The sequence below is a fragment of the Euprymna scolopes genome, chromosome 44 (assembly GCF_053919585.1).
Source record: "Euprymna scolopes isolate OS-2025 chromosome 44, ASM5391958v1, whole genome shotgun sequence".
Classification (NCBI taxonomy): domain Eukaryota; kingdom Metazoa; phylum Mollusca; class Cephalopoda; order Sepiida; family Sepiolidae; genus Euprymna; species Euprymna scolopes.
In genome coordinates, this window is record NC_136525.1 from 8,510,997 (window position 1) to 8,530,598 (window position 19,602).

Consider the following 19,602-nt stretch of genomic DNA (forward strand, 5'->3'; position numbering starts at 1 on the left):
TTTGGCGGTCATGGCAAAGTAAGTAGAAATTTTCAATTTAGCAATTAAGTTATCAATGTATTTGTGTCAGGTCAGCGGAAAATTTTTTTGCCAATATGCAGAAGGGGGCAACCTCTTCGTTCGTGGGAACTGAAAGCTGCGAGCGTTCGCAGAATCACCAGCACACGCATCAGATCGGGACTCCCACCGGGATGATGTATTGATTGGTGATTGGTCTAGGGAACAACCTACCCTACCCATCACCTTACTTTATAAGCACATACCCCAGGCAAAAAATAGTCAGTTGGAGAGTTGAAGCTGGGTCTTGAGGGATCTAACACTAATCGAAGAGTTGTCACACCCCTTCCACTGTCCGCAACCATGGAGAGTAAGATTCAATAGTGTGCTTTGTAAAAAATCAATATTAGACATTCGTATATAAGTTTATATTATATTTTGTAAATTTGAGTTGAATTAACTCTTAGAATAGAGAAATCTGAGTTTGTCTTTGTTTTTTTTTGTGCGCATGAAAATCTATTCACTTCCAGTATGATATGGCATATCAACCCGAAGGTGAAATCGACACTGAAACCGACCAACCAGATCCCGCTGCGCTGAGAGAATTCCCTGTGAAAGATGATCAAGACGCATGTGTTAGGGTTTACACTTGTTACCAGTGACCCTGAAAGGTCACATTTGGTGAACTGTGACAAGAGCCCATTCCCAAATTAATGATTAATTTATAACTTTTTTTTAAAGATTATTAAAGCATTTCTCACTCTTGTTGACCCCAACATAACCTTTTTTTAGTCAACAAATTATTTCAAGGATTACAAAATCATTTAGATGGCTCAAGGTTAGCATCACGAGGAGATTGAACATAAGTTAGATTCATATGAGGCACCTCTAATAAGTTTTCAAAATTTTTATCATATGGCCACTTTTATTGATAGTACACACATGAAATTCTAGTCCTCTTCGAAATAATCTCCTCCAACTGCAATGCACTTGTTGTACGGTTCCAACGATTTCATGAAGGCCCCTCGGAAGTCCTCTTGTATGAACGTGTCAATGACCCACGTCACAGCATCTTTCATCTCAGTTGTCTCATAACGACAGCCTCTGAGGTTTTCTTTGAGCTTAGGGAATAACTAAAAGTCGCAAGAAGCAAGAGCTGCATGATCTGAATCGATCAGCTCCATCATCTCCCTGCTGTCATGACAACGTCTTTCTTTTTTTATCTTTTCTGAGCATTCTTGGGACAAACTTTGCGCAAATCTTCCACATCTTCAGTTCCTTACAAATAATTGTGTGTACAGTTCCCATACTGCGATTAAACTATGCATTTATTGTCTCTATAAACACACGAAGGTTCTTATCCATGAAATTCTTTATTTGGCCAATCAACTCTGATGTTCTAACTTCCTTACTCCTCCCACACCTCATCATCCTTCAGACTCCCTGACTCTCTTATACCACTCAAAAACTGATGCCCCATTCATGCAAGATGGTCTAAAAGCAGTCTGAAGCATTCCATAAGTTTCTGTGGCATTTTTTCAAGTTTAAAACAGAAGTTTATTGCATATCGTTATTCTAAAGTGTCCTCACATCCAGATTGCATTTTTGAAATTCACCAGCTGTGACAATCAGCTTTAGTAGGGTGTATTCCAATTCCTGCTGTAACTGTTCCTTTGCTCCACAAATCATAAAAATTGGTCAGTCATCTCACAAGATGTACAGCAAAGAATTTTCAAGAGTCTTTGACAATTTTAAATGCTTGCACAAAAAGTCTGGAAATTTATTTATGGCACCTCATATTTCCTTTGTAGATATGTCTACATCAAAGCACGGCAACAGCTATAATGTATAACAAATGTGAGTACACCCCTAACATTTCGCACTTTCGTTACCAGGGGTTATGTTTTAAATGGTCATGTTTTGAGGGGAAAATAAAAATTAACTCTTATATAAACTGCACTCAGACTATTTTTTTTATTGTGTAAAAGTGTCATTTTGTCAGTATTGTCCCATAAAGAAATATACTTGAATATCTGCAGAAAGGTGAGAGGCGTTTCAATCAGTAAAGTTTTTTTAATTTTCTTCCGGCCAGGTGTGTGTCTGTATTAACTAGCCAGATTATATTTCTTCTGGCCAGGTGTGATTTCTAGTATTACAGATCCAGTATTCAACATTACTTGTTGTCTCTCAGTAGCGACTTTGTATTGGAATGGTACTGATGTTCTTGAAGCATTTATTTGTATTTTGATTTTCTTACCTGGACGAGAAGCTTAGATTCCGAGCTGTTGCCAATAACAATGACACCTTTACCGGCCATAGAAATGAGGTTCTTCAAATGAAGACTGCCGGGCAGATTGAGGGAAATGACAGAGTAATCTTCGAATAAGTTGGCCACAGCGATGGCACCGGCTTCGTTTGTATTCTGACCAATTCCAACAAATATTTCTTTGCCTGGAAAAAAAAAAACAAAAAGAAAACAGATTTAATTAATCTTGTAAAAAAAAAAAAAAAAAAAAAAAAAAAATCAAGAAAAAAAAATCGGTGAAAAAATTTAACTGTTGATGAATGGTATCTTAAAAATAGAAAATAAATTTAAGATACTTATTAAAAGGAAAAGGAGATGGGGGAAGAAAGATATGGGGTTACGTTTAGAAGTGGTTGAAAAAGAAGACAGTGGGCGATGAGGAAAGAGAGAGAGAAAAGAAGATAAAGGAAAAGAAAGAGAGTGAGAGAAAGAGATGAAGGACAAAAGAGGAAGATGGGAGGGAGGACAGAGAGAGGAAGCCGGAGGAGGAGAGAGAGAGAAAGCTAATTGGGGGAGACAGACAAGAGAAGAGACAGAGGAAGACCAGGGAAGATATATAGGTTCAAAATAACAACTTCAAATAAAAATAGCACAGAAAAAAGCACAGATAAAAAAAATAAATTGAATTTTCATAAGGAGTTTATAAAATCACTATTTTTCAATCAATTATAAAAAAAAGTGCAGCAGAGCAAAAATAAAATTTAGAAATAAAAAAATTAAAAAATTAACCAAATTTCATTTCAAATGAGTAAGCTGTTTGAGGTTTGTTGCCCGACTAAGAAATTTAAAAAAAAAAAAAAAAAAAATCCATGTGGCATGTGCATTTTATTAGTCTTGGACAGTTTACTCATTTGAAAAGGCTCTATCAGGCTGAAACATATTTACGAGATTTGGCTAACATTTTGGCTTATATTTTGTGTATGCACGTATGTGAACTTTTGTTATGTGCACTCACTTTACAGGTCGTGATCCTCGTCTCCTTGTGTATGCCCGAATTCATTTTAAAAAAAAAAAAATGTTATAATGCATTCCCTTCTCCGAAGGGCATTTTTTTTTTTTTTGTGGGAATATATGCACATATTATATGGGATCCAAAATTTAAAAATACAGCAACTCTGTTATTAGATATTTAGAAATTTTAAAACAATTGGAATCACAATCAATAATTGTATCAGAATATAGAATTTAGAATGACATTGGAAATTTAGAAAGGAATCAGAAATTGTACTGAAATCGGGAGTTTAGAAAGAAATCAGAAATTTAGAAAGATATTGAGAATTTAGAACAAAATTGGAAATTTAGAAGGGAATCGGGAATTGTATTGGAATCAGGAATTTAGAACGGAATCGGTAATTGGATCGGAATCAGGAAAAATATGTAAGTCATTCCATTACTAGTCCAGTTATTGTGTCTTTGAATTGATCCATTATCAACTGATGCAGTTTATTAAAATATTGCGATTTGTTGCCATTTTAAGATTAGTTCATGTATTTTGTTTGTGAGAGAATAATAGGAAATATTAGTAATTGGCAAGCTGATGTTTGGCGTTAGGGTTAGGGTGAGAGAAAGGGTATGAAAAAATGAAAAAGCGAGGAAGGAGATGAGATAGAGGGGGGAAGGAGAACAAAAAGAAAGGAGATCCAAAGAGATGGAGTAAGGGGAAGAGATGGAGAAGGAAAGTAAGGGGGTAAGAGAGAGGGAAAGAAAGAGAAAGAGGGATAAGAGAAGGGGAGAAAGACAGGGATGAAGGGGAGAGGGATAAAAGGGGAGAGGGAGAGGGATAAAAGAAAAACAAGGAAGAACAAGTGATAGATACAAAGAGGAGAAAGAAGGGGGAGGGGTGGAGAAAGGGGTATGAGAAAGAAAAGGAGATAGAAATAAATACAAATGTTACATAGCGGGGTTGGTGTATGTGTAACAAATAGTTGTTTATATGACGGGTATATTTTATTTTACTTCGGTCAAAGTTCTCAGAAATCAAGGGACCCCCCTACCTGGGGCTAACACTTGAAGTCTATATGAGATACATAGATATTCGAATGTTCCATTAAAGTTCTTTATCTCTCAAACACTGAGTTAGCAAAGAAATTGAGAACATAATTTTCTTCTCTCCAATTAACCATTTTTATACGTTGTAATATATCTTTCGTTTTGGTCTCTTGGTCTTACTGGATTCCAGGACAAGAATTTATCTAGTCTGGTGGAGTATCCAGCTTCGTGCTATTACTTGAGGTAATATCACTTGGAAAAGGTGCACCATTCCTCGGAAAAGCTGTGGGGTAGCCGTAGTGAGGAGATCTTATTTGGGCTGCGAATACTATGTGATTTTGAATATTTGGTCAGGGTTTACTTCTATGGAAAAAGTATCCTCATGCCAGATTGTTCTGGCAAATCCCTGTACAGAGAAACCTTAGACACTCGAGGACAGTGTCTAGTAGGCATTCAGGTTCTCTGTATATAGTTATGTGTCTAATCGTGCAGCATCAAATTGATTTAAAGACTTTTGCTCAGCATGCCTCATCAGATATGAGATGATGTACATCATATTTGTCTATTTATATATATAGACTAGCCTGTGTGCCCGTGTGTTTGGCGGTGTGTGCAGAGCAAAAAAAAAAAAAAGAAAAAGTGGTAGCAGGCAGGCTCGAACCCGTACAATGAAGGAAGAAAAAAAAAGAAAAAGTGACGTCTTTGCCGTTGTGTTCATTGCCAAACCGGAAGTGGTGAAGGTTTAAATTAAGGCTAGTCAACCGAAAGGAGGGGACGACTTTTGAAAATATCGGTAAAAAAAGCAACTCCCCCTTGTAGAAAACTGCCCAGTTGAGGGTGAAGGAATTAATGTTTTTAGCCAATTTTCGATATTTGTCATCCGAAGGGTTGAGCTTCAAAATGATACTAATGTAAGGCAAACGAACGATGTTAAATGTAAAAATCGAAAAAACAAAAACAAAAAAGAAAACAGAAAAACGAACGTTAAAACTAAAAACAAAAAAAAAACAAAAAAAAGAAAAAACACAACACGTGAAAAATGGCTTAAATAAGCCTGTTTCGATATTAAAATTAAAAAAAATCGGTGGGTACCCGAGTGTTTTTGGGTGTGTGTGGTTGGTCGGGAGGTGGGGGTGATAATGAAAACCTAAAAATAAGCGAATTAAAAAAACAGAAAAACGAACGTTACATGAAAAATGGCTTAAATAACACTGCTTCATTATTAAAATTTAAAAAAATCGAGAAAAAAAAAAAACTCATACCACAATTCGAACCCAACGCTCTAACCAACTGAGCTAACACGACGTACATGAAATTGTGTCAGTTCTTCAAATATTTAAACTAAATCAGGTCATGACGTCATCTGATGCATGCGTAGAACTGATCTCGTCATGAGAGGACGTTTTTTTGTTGACCCCCCCCCCACCCTCCTGTAGAAAAGTGTTGATTTCAGGGTGAAAAAATTAACGTTTTTGGCCAATTTTTCGATATTTTTCGGGCGAAGGATGAGGCTTTCATATGAGACCAAATTTGTGAATTTTTGTTCTGTCTGTCGAAAGTTTTTAGCAGACACACAAACATACACACATACATTTTCGCTTTTATATATATGGATATATATATATATATGCACACTAGTAGGGAGACCCAATGTTGTTCCGAATTAAATGATGATCAATCACCCTCCCATACTATTGTCATCGAAATCAGTGAAGTTGCCTCCCTTTTTTTAGTCAAATCGATTGATTGCCTGCTCTAGTTAGGGACACCCTCCCTCCCCCTGCAGTGTACTGGGAAGAAGCTTCATATGCTTCCCCATAGTGACTTAGTCCACTATATTGTAGTCTACATTGCACTGTAGAGAACGTACTATTGATTTTATAAATTATCAAAATAATGGCTTGAATTAAAGTTTAAAATGCAGTCAAGTATCATGCTTCAGTTGTGCTTTAAACAGAAACATTCATTTCGAGTGTGTCTCTGTCATATCAAAGAATCAAGTATTGATTTATATATGTGCGACTGTCTAGTGTGTGTGCATGCATATAAATATATGTGCATACACACCCTCTGAAGAAGGCTCACATCAGGCCAAAAGGGGCACATACCTTTTCCATCAGTTGGTCTTGATTGACAGGTCTGTAAATGCTGCAATGTAGATTCATCCCAACGAACGACAATCGATACTCAGGTTATATTTTCGTGCAACTTTTATTTCCTGATGTTCTCCATCTTTAGAGTTGCATGTATTTATTTCTACATTTATTTCCTGCATCTGATATTTTCTTCTGTGTACAGAAACTATTATTCCTGTTCACTATCTAACTCGGTTTCTCTCCTTGTCTGTCCAACTCAACTTCTCTTACTGATTATGTGTCTCATCTCTCTCTGTTCGTTATCTGATGCCATCTTTGTTTTTCTTTTGATCAGTTAGCCTAAATTTTTGTTCACGTTAAAAAATTCCAAAGTTATAAATTTTTATACATAAATATTTTATCTAAAATTTTTTTATACATAAATATTTTATCTAAAATTTTTTATACATAAATATTTTATCCATCTAAAATTTTTAACATAAAAAAAAATTTAGTTAAAATATTTATGTTAAAAATTTTAACTATCTCAATGATTTTTTATCTAAATTTTTTGTTATGTTATCTAAAATAGTTAATTCGTTTTGATAACATTCTTTTTGCCATCCAAACATTCAAAAGCATTCACAATGATTAGGTACCAAGCATTTTCCGGGAAACCAACAATATATAACAACAACTAAAAAAGATGAGGATAATAGTCCGCAATAAAATAAATTAACCATTAGGCCAGCTTGACACAATCTTTAAAAATCTTTTCAAACCTATTTATTCTTAACATAAGGAATCTGTCATGTGAACGATTCACGCAAGCATGAAACAGCAAACATAAAATTTGACGACTCCACTCAATGTGACCCCTTAGCCCTTTTTATAGATGAAAACAGATTAAAAAGTTTAATGACAATTGGTAAAAAGAACCTATATTTTTAAATCAATAAAATATGCCCAAATTTGTCTACATTTGTATATATAGGGTCCTGGCAGGCCAGCTTCAGTTTTGCTACTTTGGGATGGAAAAAAAAAAAAAAAAAAAAAATTTTGCTTAGGGTTTTTCTTTGCTTGGTTGTCTCCCCTGTGGCCTTGCCACTAAATTATATATATATATATATATATATATACACACTAGCAAAAGTACCCGTCGTTGACTGGGTTCAAAAACAGCCTACAGAAAATGGACTCTGATTTATTAAAGTACTAGCGAGGGGTACCCGGGTGTTTAGAGGTGTGTGTGTGTGTGGAAACTCGGGGGGGGGGGGTTAAAAAAAAAAAGTAAGTATGAGGATCGAACCCGAACCGTTAAGGCAAAGTTGTAAATTAAAGTGTGAAAAAAAAAAAAAAAAAAAAAAAAAAAAAAAAAAAAAAAAAAAAAAAAGTGAGACGTTAACCATTGCCCCACCGCGAGATGCTAACGGAAACACATTTAAATTTATTTAATTACTTGGATTTGGCAGGTGCCCGTTTTAACGAGTTAATGAGGTCAAGTTTGACTGCGGCATAGTATTTCATTTACTGCGGAACGCCCCCCCCCCCAAGATGTTATTGGAAAAAGACTAACCCACATGCGGCGAGTGACAAATATTGAATGTTTATCTTCCCGAAATCAAGCAAATTAAATAGACAGGCGAGCTTCGTTGTTAACCGTGAGATATTACGATTTATATGTGATATAAAAAGTTTTAAAAAGTTGTGAACCGACCGACCGCTTCTCTGAAAAAAGCCTTTTGTAGACACACAGAAAAAGCGAACACACACACATACATACATACATTTTCGCTTTTATATTTATAGATGATAGGTTATAAAAAGGAAGGGTTGTAAAGAGATAGTTTCGAATTTGGGGGTATCACAACCAAAGCAAAATATGATGAAAGTAAAAATAAAATAGATAAACCCCACAATTTATTATACCATACTTGTTCACACTGAAACACTTATCACAATATTCTGTGGATCTATATCAAAAAACCTTGTTAAACTTTGTGATATATTTCCATTCTATGGAGGTCATGCGCGAACGAACATCCCATAATTTTATTATATCATATTTCTTCAAACTGAAACATAATTATCAAAGTATACTTACGCAAACAGATATAAAAAGTCTTTATTAAAGTTTGTGCCTATTTCCATTCTATGGAGGCCATGCGCGAATGCAAACCCCACAATTTTATTATACCATCCCTATTTAAGTTAAAACATACTTATCAAAGTATTATGTACATCTATATCAAAAACACTTGTAAACGTTTTTTTAATTTTTAAATTTTTTATTTCCATACTTTGTGGACCAGGCGCGAACGCAGACCCCACACTTTTAATGAACCACCGTTCTGCCAGATCAAACATACACATTCCTGTGTCTCGATACATCTATCATTATATGTAATCAGTTTTTTTAAATAGTCAACCATATAGGAGCCTATTCGTGACCAGACACACACACACAAAGACATTCAGCTTATATATATATATATATATATATATATATATATACATACACACACACACACACTAGCATGGAGATCCGACGTTGTCTGTTATTGAATGAGGATCAACAAATGTTCCACACTCCCATATTTTTATTGTTATCCAAATTGACAAAATGGCTCATTTTTTAAGCAAATCGATTGATTGCCTGCTCTTGTTAGGCCCCTCCCTGCAATGTTAGCTCCCTTTTGTGAAGAATTTTCTATTCATTCTTCTCTTTTTATTGTTATATTTTTCCTCCAATTTTTTAAAATTAAATTATTTTTTAGGTGATGGGAGGGGTGATGTTGATAGTATCACACAGACATGCAGACGGCAGGTTTGCAATGGGTTGGTTAGTTGTTTTTGTTTTACGACATATCAACCGTTTTCGGGTTATTTAAATTTTTTCTAATAGAATATATTTGTTGTTTTCACGTCGGTTTCTATTTAACCCACAGTTCCACTGTGAAAAATTTCCCCCACTCTTTATCTGTGCCTAAATCAAAACGTGGATTCCATGAACAAAGCTTTTTTCTTAGAACTGCACGCCTGTGGAACTCTGTTCCGTCAGCCTGCTTCCCACCTGACTACAACTTGGATGTCTTCAAGTCCAACATTAACAAATTCCTAATGAACCGTCCCCTTAAGTAAACACTTCATCAAATCTCCACACTAACATAATGTACTTGCAATAACCCGTATCCCTGAGTGGCTTCCGGGCCTTGATAAGTGGTGACCACTGTGTTAAAAAAAAAAAAAAAAAAGTTGGGACCCTAACAGGTACTACCACTCCGGGTCAGAGTGGACCTGGGAGCAATGTTAATTAAAGCGTGGCTCCACACTCCCCCAAAGCCCACAAGCTGGGGCCTCACCACTGGATATAGTTTAAGGTCATATCCAGGACCCCCATTGAAGGACTTTTACCCTCTGCAGGGGGGCAGTCGGCGTATTCTAATGCCCCACCGACAGGGCCGGTTTGCAATGGGAGAAATATTTAGCTAAAAAGCAAAAAGACCTCCCCCTCTCCCACCAAAAAGAAATTGTATGACTCCTAGAAAAATTGATGGCCGGCTCTCTGCATGAAACTGGTCAGTAAGCTTTTATGCTCAAACTTTTGACTTTGACATTGATCCATATTCATTCCACAGGAATTAAGCAAAATTCCTTGAATTTCAATTTTTTTCTTAACACCCCTAAATCTTAAGCCTTAAATGTTATACATTTTCTAGAATGAAAATCATAATAGATTTTGATCAAAATTTAAATAAGGATTCTAAACATAAGTTTTAGTAACATTATACAGGGTGGAACGATAAAAATTGTCATCCCAAAGGAAACAGCACTACAGTTTTATTTTAAAACTTATTGAAAAAAAATCAATTCAGGTAACTTGATTATGTAGTAGAGATGACATCTATCCAATGTAGCCGCCTTCAGCCTCAATCAGTGCCTCGATACGGGTCCGGAACTAGGAGCATGCCTTTTCCACAAGCGCGTGACAGGAGTTTGGTGGATGACGGTGATCAGGCTGACTTTGGTGTTGTGGGAGGTCATGTTGTCGTTCTCAACGTATGAACAGACAAAGTAGTCCAGTAGGTTCAGATCAAGGGATGAGGGCGGGGGGGGGGGGTCAGTGAAAAGAGAGTACAGTCATAGCACCCCTTCCGAAGCCAAGCGTGAGCCTCTTTGGACTTGTGGGTTGGCACTGAATCCTGCTGCCACACCCAAGGTCTGCCAGCGGCCACTTGATTACACCAGGGGATCACCACACTTTTCAACACACCCAGGTACACTTGGTGTTGACTTTCAAGCGACTTCGAAGATGTGAGGTTGTATGATGTGGCTCTCACTTGAATTCACACCAAAGACCATAACCGGAAACTTTTTCATCATCCTAGGCACGTCCCTGTTATTCATGGCAATCAAGCGATGCATTTTGAGGGCGCTGGCAATGGTCCTGTCATCATAACTTGGATCGGTAGAGAGCACGAGTTGTACAGCGGTGCATCTCGGACCTCACTTGTTGAACATTGTGTCACTTTCAGGCATGATCGAACGCTCCTATCGCTCTTGGGATTTGTACACAACTGGCTAACTAGTAGATGGTCTGTAAACAAACTGGTTTTCATCAAACGGAAATGGAATCATGTAGTCTTTTCTAAGGCGACGATTTTATCATTCCACCCTGTATACTGATTTTAATCTCCATAAAGAAGGGGGGGGGGTTATAAAATCAGTGTAAAACTGTTCTGCTTGAGGAATTAATTTTACTCGTCCTGGGACGGGTATTCTAGTATTTATGTAAATGAAACTCGAAAGTAAAAGAAAAAAGTGCACTTTGTTCCCCCACACGAAAAGTGCACTCCGCTGCATGCACTCTCGAAATAGCCGTTATGGGGAGGGGAGGGGAATCATAGAGTGCGCATAAGCAGTTATTATGCATCATTCCCGCAGCAACTCTTGCAACAGTTCGAGAGCTCTACTCCATTTCTTATTGGCGCCTCCTCCCCCTCCACCATTTCTTTTTCCTCATCCAACACCACCCGGACTTTAAAAACTCATCCTCTTTCTTATTCCGTTATAAATGTGCACAACAAGCTGCATATTGACACGCATATACACGCACCCATATAGACAATCACAGAAATATACTAGCAGGCCACCCGGCGTTGCCCGGTTGTAAAATATTACATTTTCATTCATGCAGATTTCTTCTTATAGAGACAATTTTCTATTGATTTCCATTGGACTACTGCTCTCATCTTGTGTGTGATTTTCACAACGTTTCGATCGATGTAACCTCAGACCTTCTTTAGGTGTATCCTTGTCGAACTCTGGGAATTTGGACAGAATTTTGAGCGGAACCCTTTATTTACATCACGTTCCACAAGGACCCATGGCGCAGTGGTTGGAGTACTTGGAAAAAAAATCAATTGCAAAAAGTGATACTCTCCTGAACGTTCAATCCTCAGTTGTGGGCGACCGAAATATACATTTGCGAATTACTTAGGACCTCTATCCAGTCATGGCTGACGGAACAACAGCACGCTACCTCCGTGATGTAAATAAAGAGTTCCGCTCGAAATTCCGTCCAAATTCCCGACTTTGACAGAAACATTCCCGAGTTCGACAAGACACACCTGAAGGTCGGAGGTTACATCGACCGAAATGTTGTGAAAATCACATTCAAGATGGCTACAGTAGTTCAATGAATCCAAATAATACAAATAACCAATCCTCATCTCAAATTCAGAAACGTCATGATTTCAAAAGTTTATATTTGCCGGCTAAAAATCAAATTGAAAGTGTTCTGCAAGTCCAAATACCCTATATATCAAATTTTAAGTTTGTAGACCAAAAATATTTATAATAGAGTTTGGTAGAGACTTTTTGCACAGACACCAACAAGGTCACTTTATATATAATTTTTTTTTATTATTTGAGGGTAAACAGTTACATATGGTCGCTACAAATAGCCATCTGTTTCAATCAAAGAGACTTCCTCAGGCAACCCAGAACCTTTTGACGCTTAAAAAACAAAAAAAAAAAACAAACGTTTTTCTTTTTGGCATGGAGAGGTTCTGGGTCACCTGAGGGAGTCTCTTTGACTGAAACAGATGGCTATTTGTAGCGACCATATGTAACTGTTTACCCTCAAATAATAATAATAATAAAAAAATATTTTGCTCTTTTTATTGAGCACTATCTAACAACCTTGTTGTCTTCATTAGTCCCAACTTTTAAACACCTTAAACCCGAATATATATGGCAGGGGAGAAAAAAAATAGATAGATAGATATAAAAATATTTCTGTATTCTAGAATGTTTTAATCTTAAATTCTATGCAAGTATGCAGAATGAAGAAACTATGCATAAATAGAATTCAGTTTTTTTTTTGTGTATTGAAATTCATGTAAAAACCCTTTTTTTCTATTTATTTAATGTATTTATTTGCTTCCCCATCAAAGCAAATTAAGCACAAGGCTGTTTTTAATATGGGGTAAAAACGAGCTCCCCTAAAAGTAGGCAACAAGGGGGCACTCTGGTTACCAAAAATAATAATTGTCCCAGTATAGAGGGTTTCCCCTCCATTGACTGGTACAAATTATCTTAAGTGCAGCATCTGCAGAACAGATACTACACTTTGATCCCGGCCCGACGGTCAGGTATTTATTTGCTCCCCCACCGAGCAAATTAGGCACAGGACCGATTTTTAATGTGAGGAGTGATGGGGACCAACTCCCCGGGGAGTAGGGGAGCTGGATAGTGACAATTGGTATGAAGGGTTGCCTCTACATTGACCAAGGTCTTATATGTGGGGTCGCCCCCACATATGGTCTTTGCTTGCATTATCTGCCGGAACAGATGGTATTTATTTGCTCCCCCACCGAGCAAATTAGGCACAAGGCCGATTTTTAATGTGAGGAGTGAAGGGAGGGGGAAGGGGAAAAGGGGACCAGCTCCCGAGAGGTGGGAAATGGGAGCTGGTTAAAGGTCAGGCATGTGGGGTTACCCCCACATCTGGTCTTTGCTAGTCATAGCTAGTCCTAGCTAGTCATAGCTTGCAGTATCTGCCGGAACAGATACTACACTTTGATCCCGGCCCGAGGCCAGGAACAACAGAAAAAAGGCAAACCTCTTTTCTATTTATTTAAAAAGAAAATATAACTTTGTTATATATGGGTCGTGGAATTGCGTTCATCTGCAAAAGATCTAGCTAATTTGCATATTTTTTTAAACATTAATTTTAATTAATTACCTATTAGTTTTTTCAGGTTTCTTATAGGATGATCATCTAGATTTAACTATTACGTGTAATTATATTCATGCAGATATTCTACATGATTTATACTTGCGTAAAAAGGTTATAGTAAATACAAAATTGTTTCTGTACACATGCATGTTTCTGTATGCATATATATATTTAAAAAATTTTGTCTACCAAACTCCTGGCAGTTGTTTTTGGTCTACATACATGAAACTTCATACAAGTTAGAAAAGCATTTCATCCAAGGCATGAAAATTGTTAAACAAAATGTTTTTACTATAGGCCTTAAAAATAAAGGTACAAGATTCAATTTGAAATTTATTTATCTTCAAAGTGCATTTTTATAAATTTTAAAAAGTAAGGTATTAAATTTTTATACCTTTGTAAAATTTATAAAAATGCACTTTGAAGATAAATAAATTTCAAATTGAATCTTGTACCTTTATTTTTAAGGCCTATAGTAAAAACATTTTGTTTAACAATTTTCATGCCTTGGATGAAATGCTTTTCTAACTTGTATCGTATCTTTTTAAGATTATATTTTATTTAATTTATTAATTTGGATTTTAAAAAAAAATGAATGTGGTTTTGCATGTATTTATAAAAACTCTCCTACTTTCTATTTCAGTTTGTATTTCTCCTTACACCACAACTCATTTTTGCAACCCCCTCTTTGTATTATTACAAGTCTGAATATTCTCTGTTTTAGTTTGTATTTCTTCTCACACCACAACTCTTTTTTGAAACTCTCTCTTTGTTATACATGTCTGAATAATGAGAAAATCTGAATTTTTTTTAACAAAAACTTTAAAATAACTTTTTTTAAATTAAATTTTTTATACTTCTTTCAGAATAGAAAATCTTTACAATTTAATAAGGAACATATTTCATATAGGTTTCATTAACAATGATTCAGTAGATAACGAGAAAAATAGAGATGAAAATTTCGAAAGAACTGTATAACGGGTTATGCCCAATAGTAGTCCTCGCCAGCGAAAGTCTTTGTTATTTAAAGCATTTTGTGTCCTGCTCTTTCGCGCGAGGACTAACATGGGATATTCAAACTCATACGAAACTTTATATTTGGGTTTTAGCTGGGGACAATTAGTGCAAAAATGAAAATAAAAAAAATAAAAATTGAATTTGCCAGTTGAAAGTCGAACACAAAACTGATACCATCTAAAAGAGCGATCTCCGGGCCGCATAATGTGAAAATTAGAAAAAAAGAGTCAATTATTTCGTATAGAAAAAAAGTTTTAAATGAAGTCTCTCGCTCCTAGACAAGGTTCAAAAGAGAGTCGCAAATCTGATAGGCCCTGAACTGGCATCTAAGCTTCAGCCTCTGTCCCATCGACGAAACGTTGCATCTCTCTGCCTGTTCTACAAGTATTTTAATGGTGAATACTCTGACGAACTGCAAGCACTTGTGCCCCCACGACGTGAACACCCTCGACAGACCCGACAAGCTGCAAAATCCTACCCCCACACAGAGATCTCTAGATGTAAAAGATCTTTCTACTCCAGTAGTTTCTTCCCCAGAACCGCTAGACTTTGGAATTCCATTCCAGGCCCCTGCGTCCCCAACTGTACTGACATGCAGAAGTTCAAGTGCAACGTGAACAGACATCTTGCTGCCCAAATCCCTACATAGTACCCCAGTAGTTGTTGCCCCTGATAGTAGCCCCCTACACCAAAGTGGCAATGTGCCTTGTTTGGGGTGAAAATGTAATAAAATATATATATATATATATATATATATATTTAGACAACACACATGCGCTTACACACAGACATCGTTATATATACCAGTATATAACGTTGCGTGAAAATTCAGGAGCTCGATAGAAATATTCCCGAGTTCAATAAGGTACACTTAAAGAAGGTCAGAGGTTACATCGGCTGAAACGTTGTGAGAATACACTGATGATCAGAGCAGCTGTCTGAATAATTCAAATAATAGAAATGTATTGCTTCTGAAATAATTTGTTGCCAATGGTAACGTTTGCGGTCATCAGTAAATTAAAGATGAGGAGGTTTTCTTTTGTTTTTTTTTTGTTGTGATTATTAAAATTGGTAGATTGTGTCAAGATGATGCGAAGTGAAAATGATGGAGAATTGGTCACAAATGAATCACATTGCTGTGAATGAAGGAATTTAAAATGTTTGGAAATTCGAGTCTTCGATTATTCAGTCCATCATCCTATGAAGTGTGTGTGTGTGCGCGGGGGGGGGGGAGGTATCGGTTTAATTGGAGATTTAAAATGTTTTGAAAATTTTAGGTTTCTTTTTCTTTTTTGAATTGTAGATTTTTCTTTTTTTTTTTTTTTTTAGTTTGAAGCTTTGATAGTCGAATCATCTTTAGGAAAGAAAATATCTTTAAAATAATTAGATGTGATGGAGAGACGCAGAGAAAAGGAAGGAAAGAATAGAAAAACATGGAACAAGAGGCATGGCGCACGAGAGAGAGATATGGCGCACGAGAGAGAGAGAGAGAGAGACATGGCGCACGAGAGAGAGAGAGAGAGACATGGCGCACGAGAGAGAGAGAGACATGGCGCACGAGAGAGAGAGAGAGAGAGAGACATGGCGCACGAGAGAGAGAGAGACATGGCGCACGAGAGAGAGAGAGACATGGCGCACGAGAGAGAGACAGAGACATGGCGCACGAGAGAGAGACAGAGACATGGCGCACGAGAGAGAGACAGAGACATGGCGCACGAGAGAGAGACAGAGACATGGCGCACAAGAGAGAGAGAGACATGGCGCACAAGAGAGAGAGAGACATGGCGCACAAGAGAGAGAGAGAGACATGGCGCACGAGAGAGAGAGAGAGAGACATGGCGCACGAGAGAGAGAGAGAGAGACATGGCGCACGAGAGAGAGAGAGACATGGCGCACGAGAGAGAGAGACATGGTGAACGAGAGACAGAGAGACATGGCGAACGAGAGAGAGAGAGAGACATGGCAAATGAGACACAGAGACATGGCAAATGAGACAGAGAGACATGGCGAATGAGAGAGAGAGAGAGAGACATGGCGAACGAGAGAGAGAGGCATAGAGAGAGAGAGAGAGAGAGAGAGACATGGCACACGAGAGAGAGAGACATGGCGAACGAGAGACAATATGGAAAAAAAGAGAGGTAGGGGTCTGAAAGAAAGAGGGATGGGTTGTATGAACAAGAGAGTAGGAGAGATATGCTGTAGGAGATAAAGAGATAATAGGAGAGATAGGTATAGTAAAAAAGAAAAGAAAAAGAGCCATACATATAGGAAGACGGAGTATAAGAGAAAGAGACAAAAATACTATAAAAAAAAAAAAAAAAAAAAAAAACAGCCACAAGAAATGAAAATAAATTCAAAAACAGTGAGAGAGGAGGAAAAACGTAGGGTCGGAGAGGATAAGGCGGGGTATGCCACACAAGTAATCTAAAGATATAATCAGTGTAGTTTATATTTTTGAATCTAAGCTGACCCCACCCTCTCCCTATTTCATAAATTTCTGAACCTCATGCCAAGGGCAGATAATCAACATGTGATGAAACAGATGGTGCGGGGTTAGGGGGTGAATTTCTACAAGCAGAGAATATATTTGTGAAATCTGGAAATGCCCTTAAGGAGTACAGAGAGAGTGAGAGGGGAGGAGGAAAAGAGATAAAGAGGGGGAAGAGGAGAGATAAAGAGAGAGAGAAGGGGAAGAGGAGAGATAAAGAGAGAGAAGGGGAAGAGGAGAGATAAAGAGAGAGAAGGGGAAGAGATAAAGAGAGAGAAGAGAAGAGATAAAGAGAGAGAAGAGGAAAGAGAAACAAAGATGAGAGAGAGAGAGAAGACCACAATACTAACTATTACGGAAATGGGTTATTTTCCAGTTTAAATTCTCAAAGAAATTGACGAAGGATTCATAAAACTGATCCAAAAGTGACTGCATTTTATTTTCCGAAGATAAAAAATTATTTTACACAACTGGCTTTGTCCGGTCGTAAAATACGCTTAAATATATTTTAATTAATGCAGATTTTGTATTTATTATTACAGAGCCAATTCTCTATTAAAATATATATATATATATATATATATATATATATATATATAAAAATGTACGCTCTACAGAAATATATATATACACACAAATATATATGTATGTAGAAATATATTTTTTTATAATATATATCAATCCTTATTTAAGAAGCTCAATGTAATTACAGAGCAATACAGAGAATAAATGACAAAAAGTTATATTCCACATCAAAAGTAATAGAAATATGTCGGTAAGTTGAAATGAACATTTGGAATTTCAACTTGCCGACAGATTTCTGTACGCCTTATTCATCCATCCAAACAAAGATTCTACTTGTTATAAACAATCTTTGGTGTATGATTGCTGTTTCCTGTTAATTTCAGTGTTATGTGACCAATAATTTAAGAGTTTATTGGTTAAATATTTTCACAGACACACACATTTACTGTTTTAGTCTATTTACTATATATAACCAAAAACCAAACTCCTATCCTTACATCATCAACGCTCTGATCCCCAGCTGGCATCAATTGTGATGGATGGCTCTCGTCTGGGTGAGGCCCCGTGTTTTGACAAGCTTCTGGGTTTGACCTTTACTCCTGATCTGAAATGGAACACTACATCAAGTCTGTTGCCAAGGTCGCTGGAAAGATGGTGGGATCCTTCTACCGCTCCAGAAGATCTCACTACTGATGCAATTATCTATCTATATAAAAGCCAAGTACGTCCAAGGATGGAATACTGTTGCCATATCTGGGCAGGAGCTGCTAAAAATAGCCTATCCTGCCTTGACAGAGAACAAAATAGACTTCGTGGTTTAGTGGGGGATGCCCTTTTCTCTACCCTGCAACCTCTCTCCCACAGAAGAGACGTTGCGAGCCTATCCTTGTTTTATCGTTATTTCCATGGCAGGTGCTCGTCTGAACTCCAATCTCTGGTCCCCCCTCGCCAATCTTTCACGAAAAACACCCGTCTAGCTGAATCCACTGTCAAAAGTTTCCCCCACTCTTTATCTGTGCCTAAATCAAAACGCGGATTCCATGAACAAAGCTTCTTTCTTAGAACTGCACGCCTGTGGAACTCTGTTCCGTCTGCCTGCTTCCCACCGGACTACAACTTGGATGTGTTCAAGTCCAACGTTAACAAATTCCTAATGAACCGCCCCCTTAAGTAAACACTTCATCAAATCTCCACACTAACGTAATGTACTTGCAATGACCCTTATCCCTGAGTGGCTTCCGGGCCTTGATAAGTGGTGATCACTGTGTAAGAAAAAAAAAAAAAAATGTTTCATGGATCTATTTTGGCATGATATCTACAAGACAGAAGATCAAGGCAAACACCTCTTTAAATTGGTTTAATCTAATGCTGATAAAGTAAGGCAAAAGTTAAAAACAAGGCAAAAGTTAAAAACAAGGCAAAAGTTAAAAATAAGGCAAAAGTTAAAAATAAGGCAAAAGTTAAAATGTTATTAAAGAAATCTATATATATATATAAAAGCGAAAATGTATGTATGTGTGTGTGTTCGCTTTTTCTGTATGTCTACAAAAGGCGTTTTTGGCCGTGATTCTCGGTTGGCTCGCTCCTTCTTAAAACTTTTTATATGCTGTCTAAATAATAATATCTACGACTAAGGAACTCTGGTCGCAGCTATCTTTAATTTACCCGACTTTCACAAGCTATTTTCGAGATATTTTTTGATCGCCGCGTAGCGGGGAAAGCAAAAACTGGCTTCCAGCACAAAACTAGGTCAAACATCACGCGACTTAACGTTCTCGCACCTGTTAATATCTATACATATATAAAAGCGAAAATGTATGTATGTTTGTGTGTCTGCTAAAAACTTTTGACCGACGGAACAAAAATTCACAAACTTGGTATCATATTAAAGCCACACCCTCCGGACGACAAATATTGAAAAATTAGCCTAAAAGGACCATCAGAAGTGCGTCAACTGATCGAT

The 19,602-nt window shown here is 37.1% G+C and overlaps 1 protein-coding gene across 1 annotated transcript in view; it reads right to left on the reverse strand.

The window, feature by feature from the left end:
* LOC145268681 (N(G),N(G)-dimethylarginine dimethylaminohydrolase 1-like) overlaps positions 1-19,602 on the reverse strand; it is a 210,881-nt gene that overhangs the window by 1,418 nt on the left and 189,861 nt on the right. Inside the window, exon 3 of the mRNA XM_080124185.1 lies at positions 2,255-2,448. Coding sequence (XP_079980311.1) covers positions 2,255-2,448 — 194 coding nt within the window. The remainder of the gene's footprint in view (positions 1-2,254; positions 2,449-19,602) is intronic.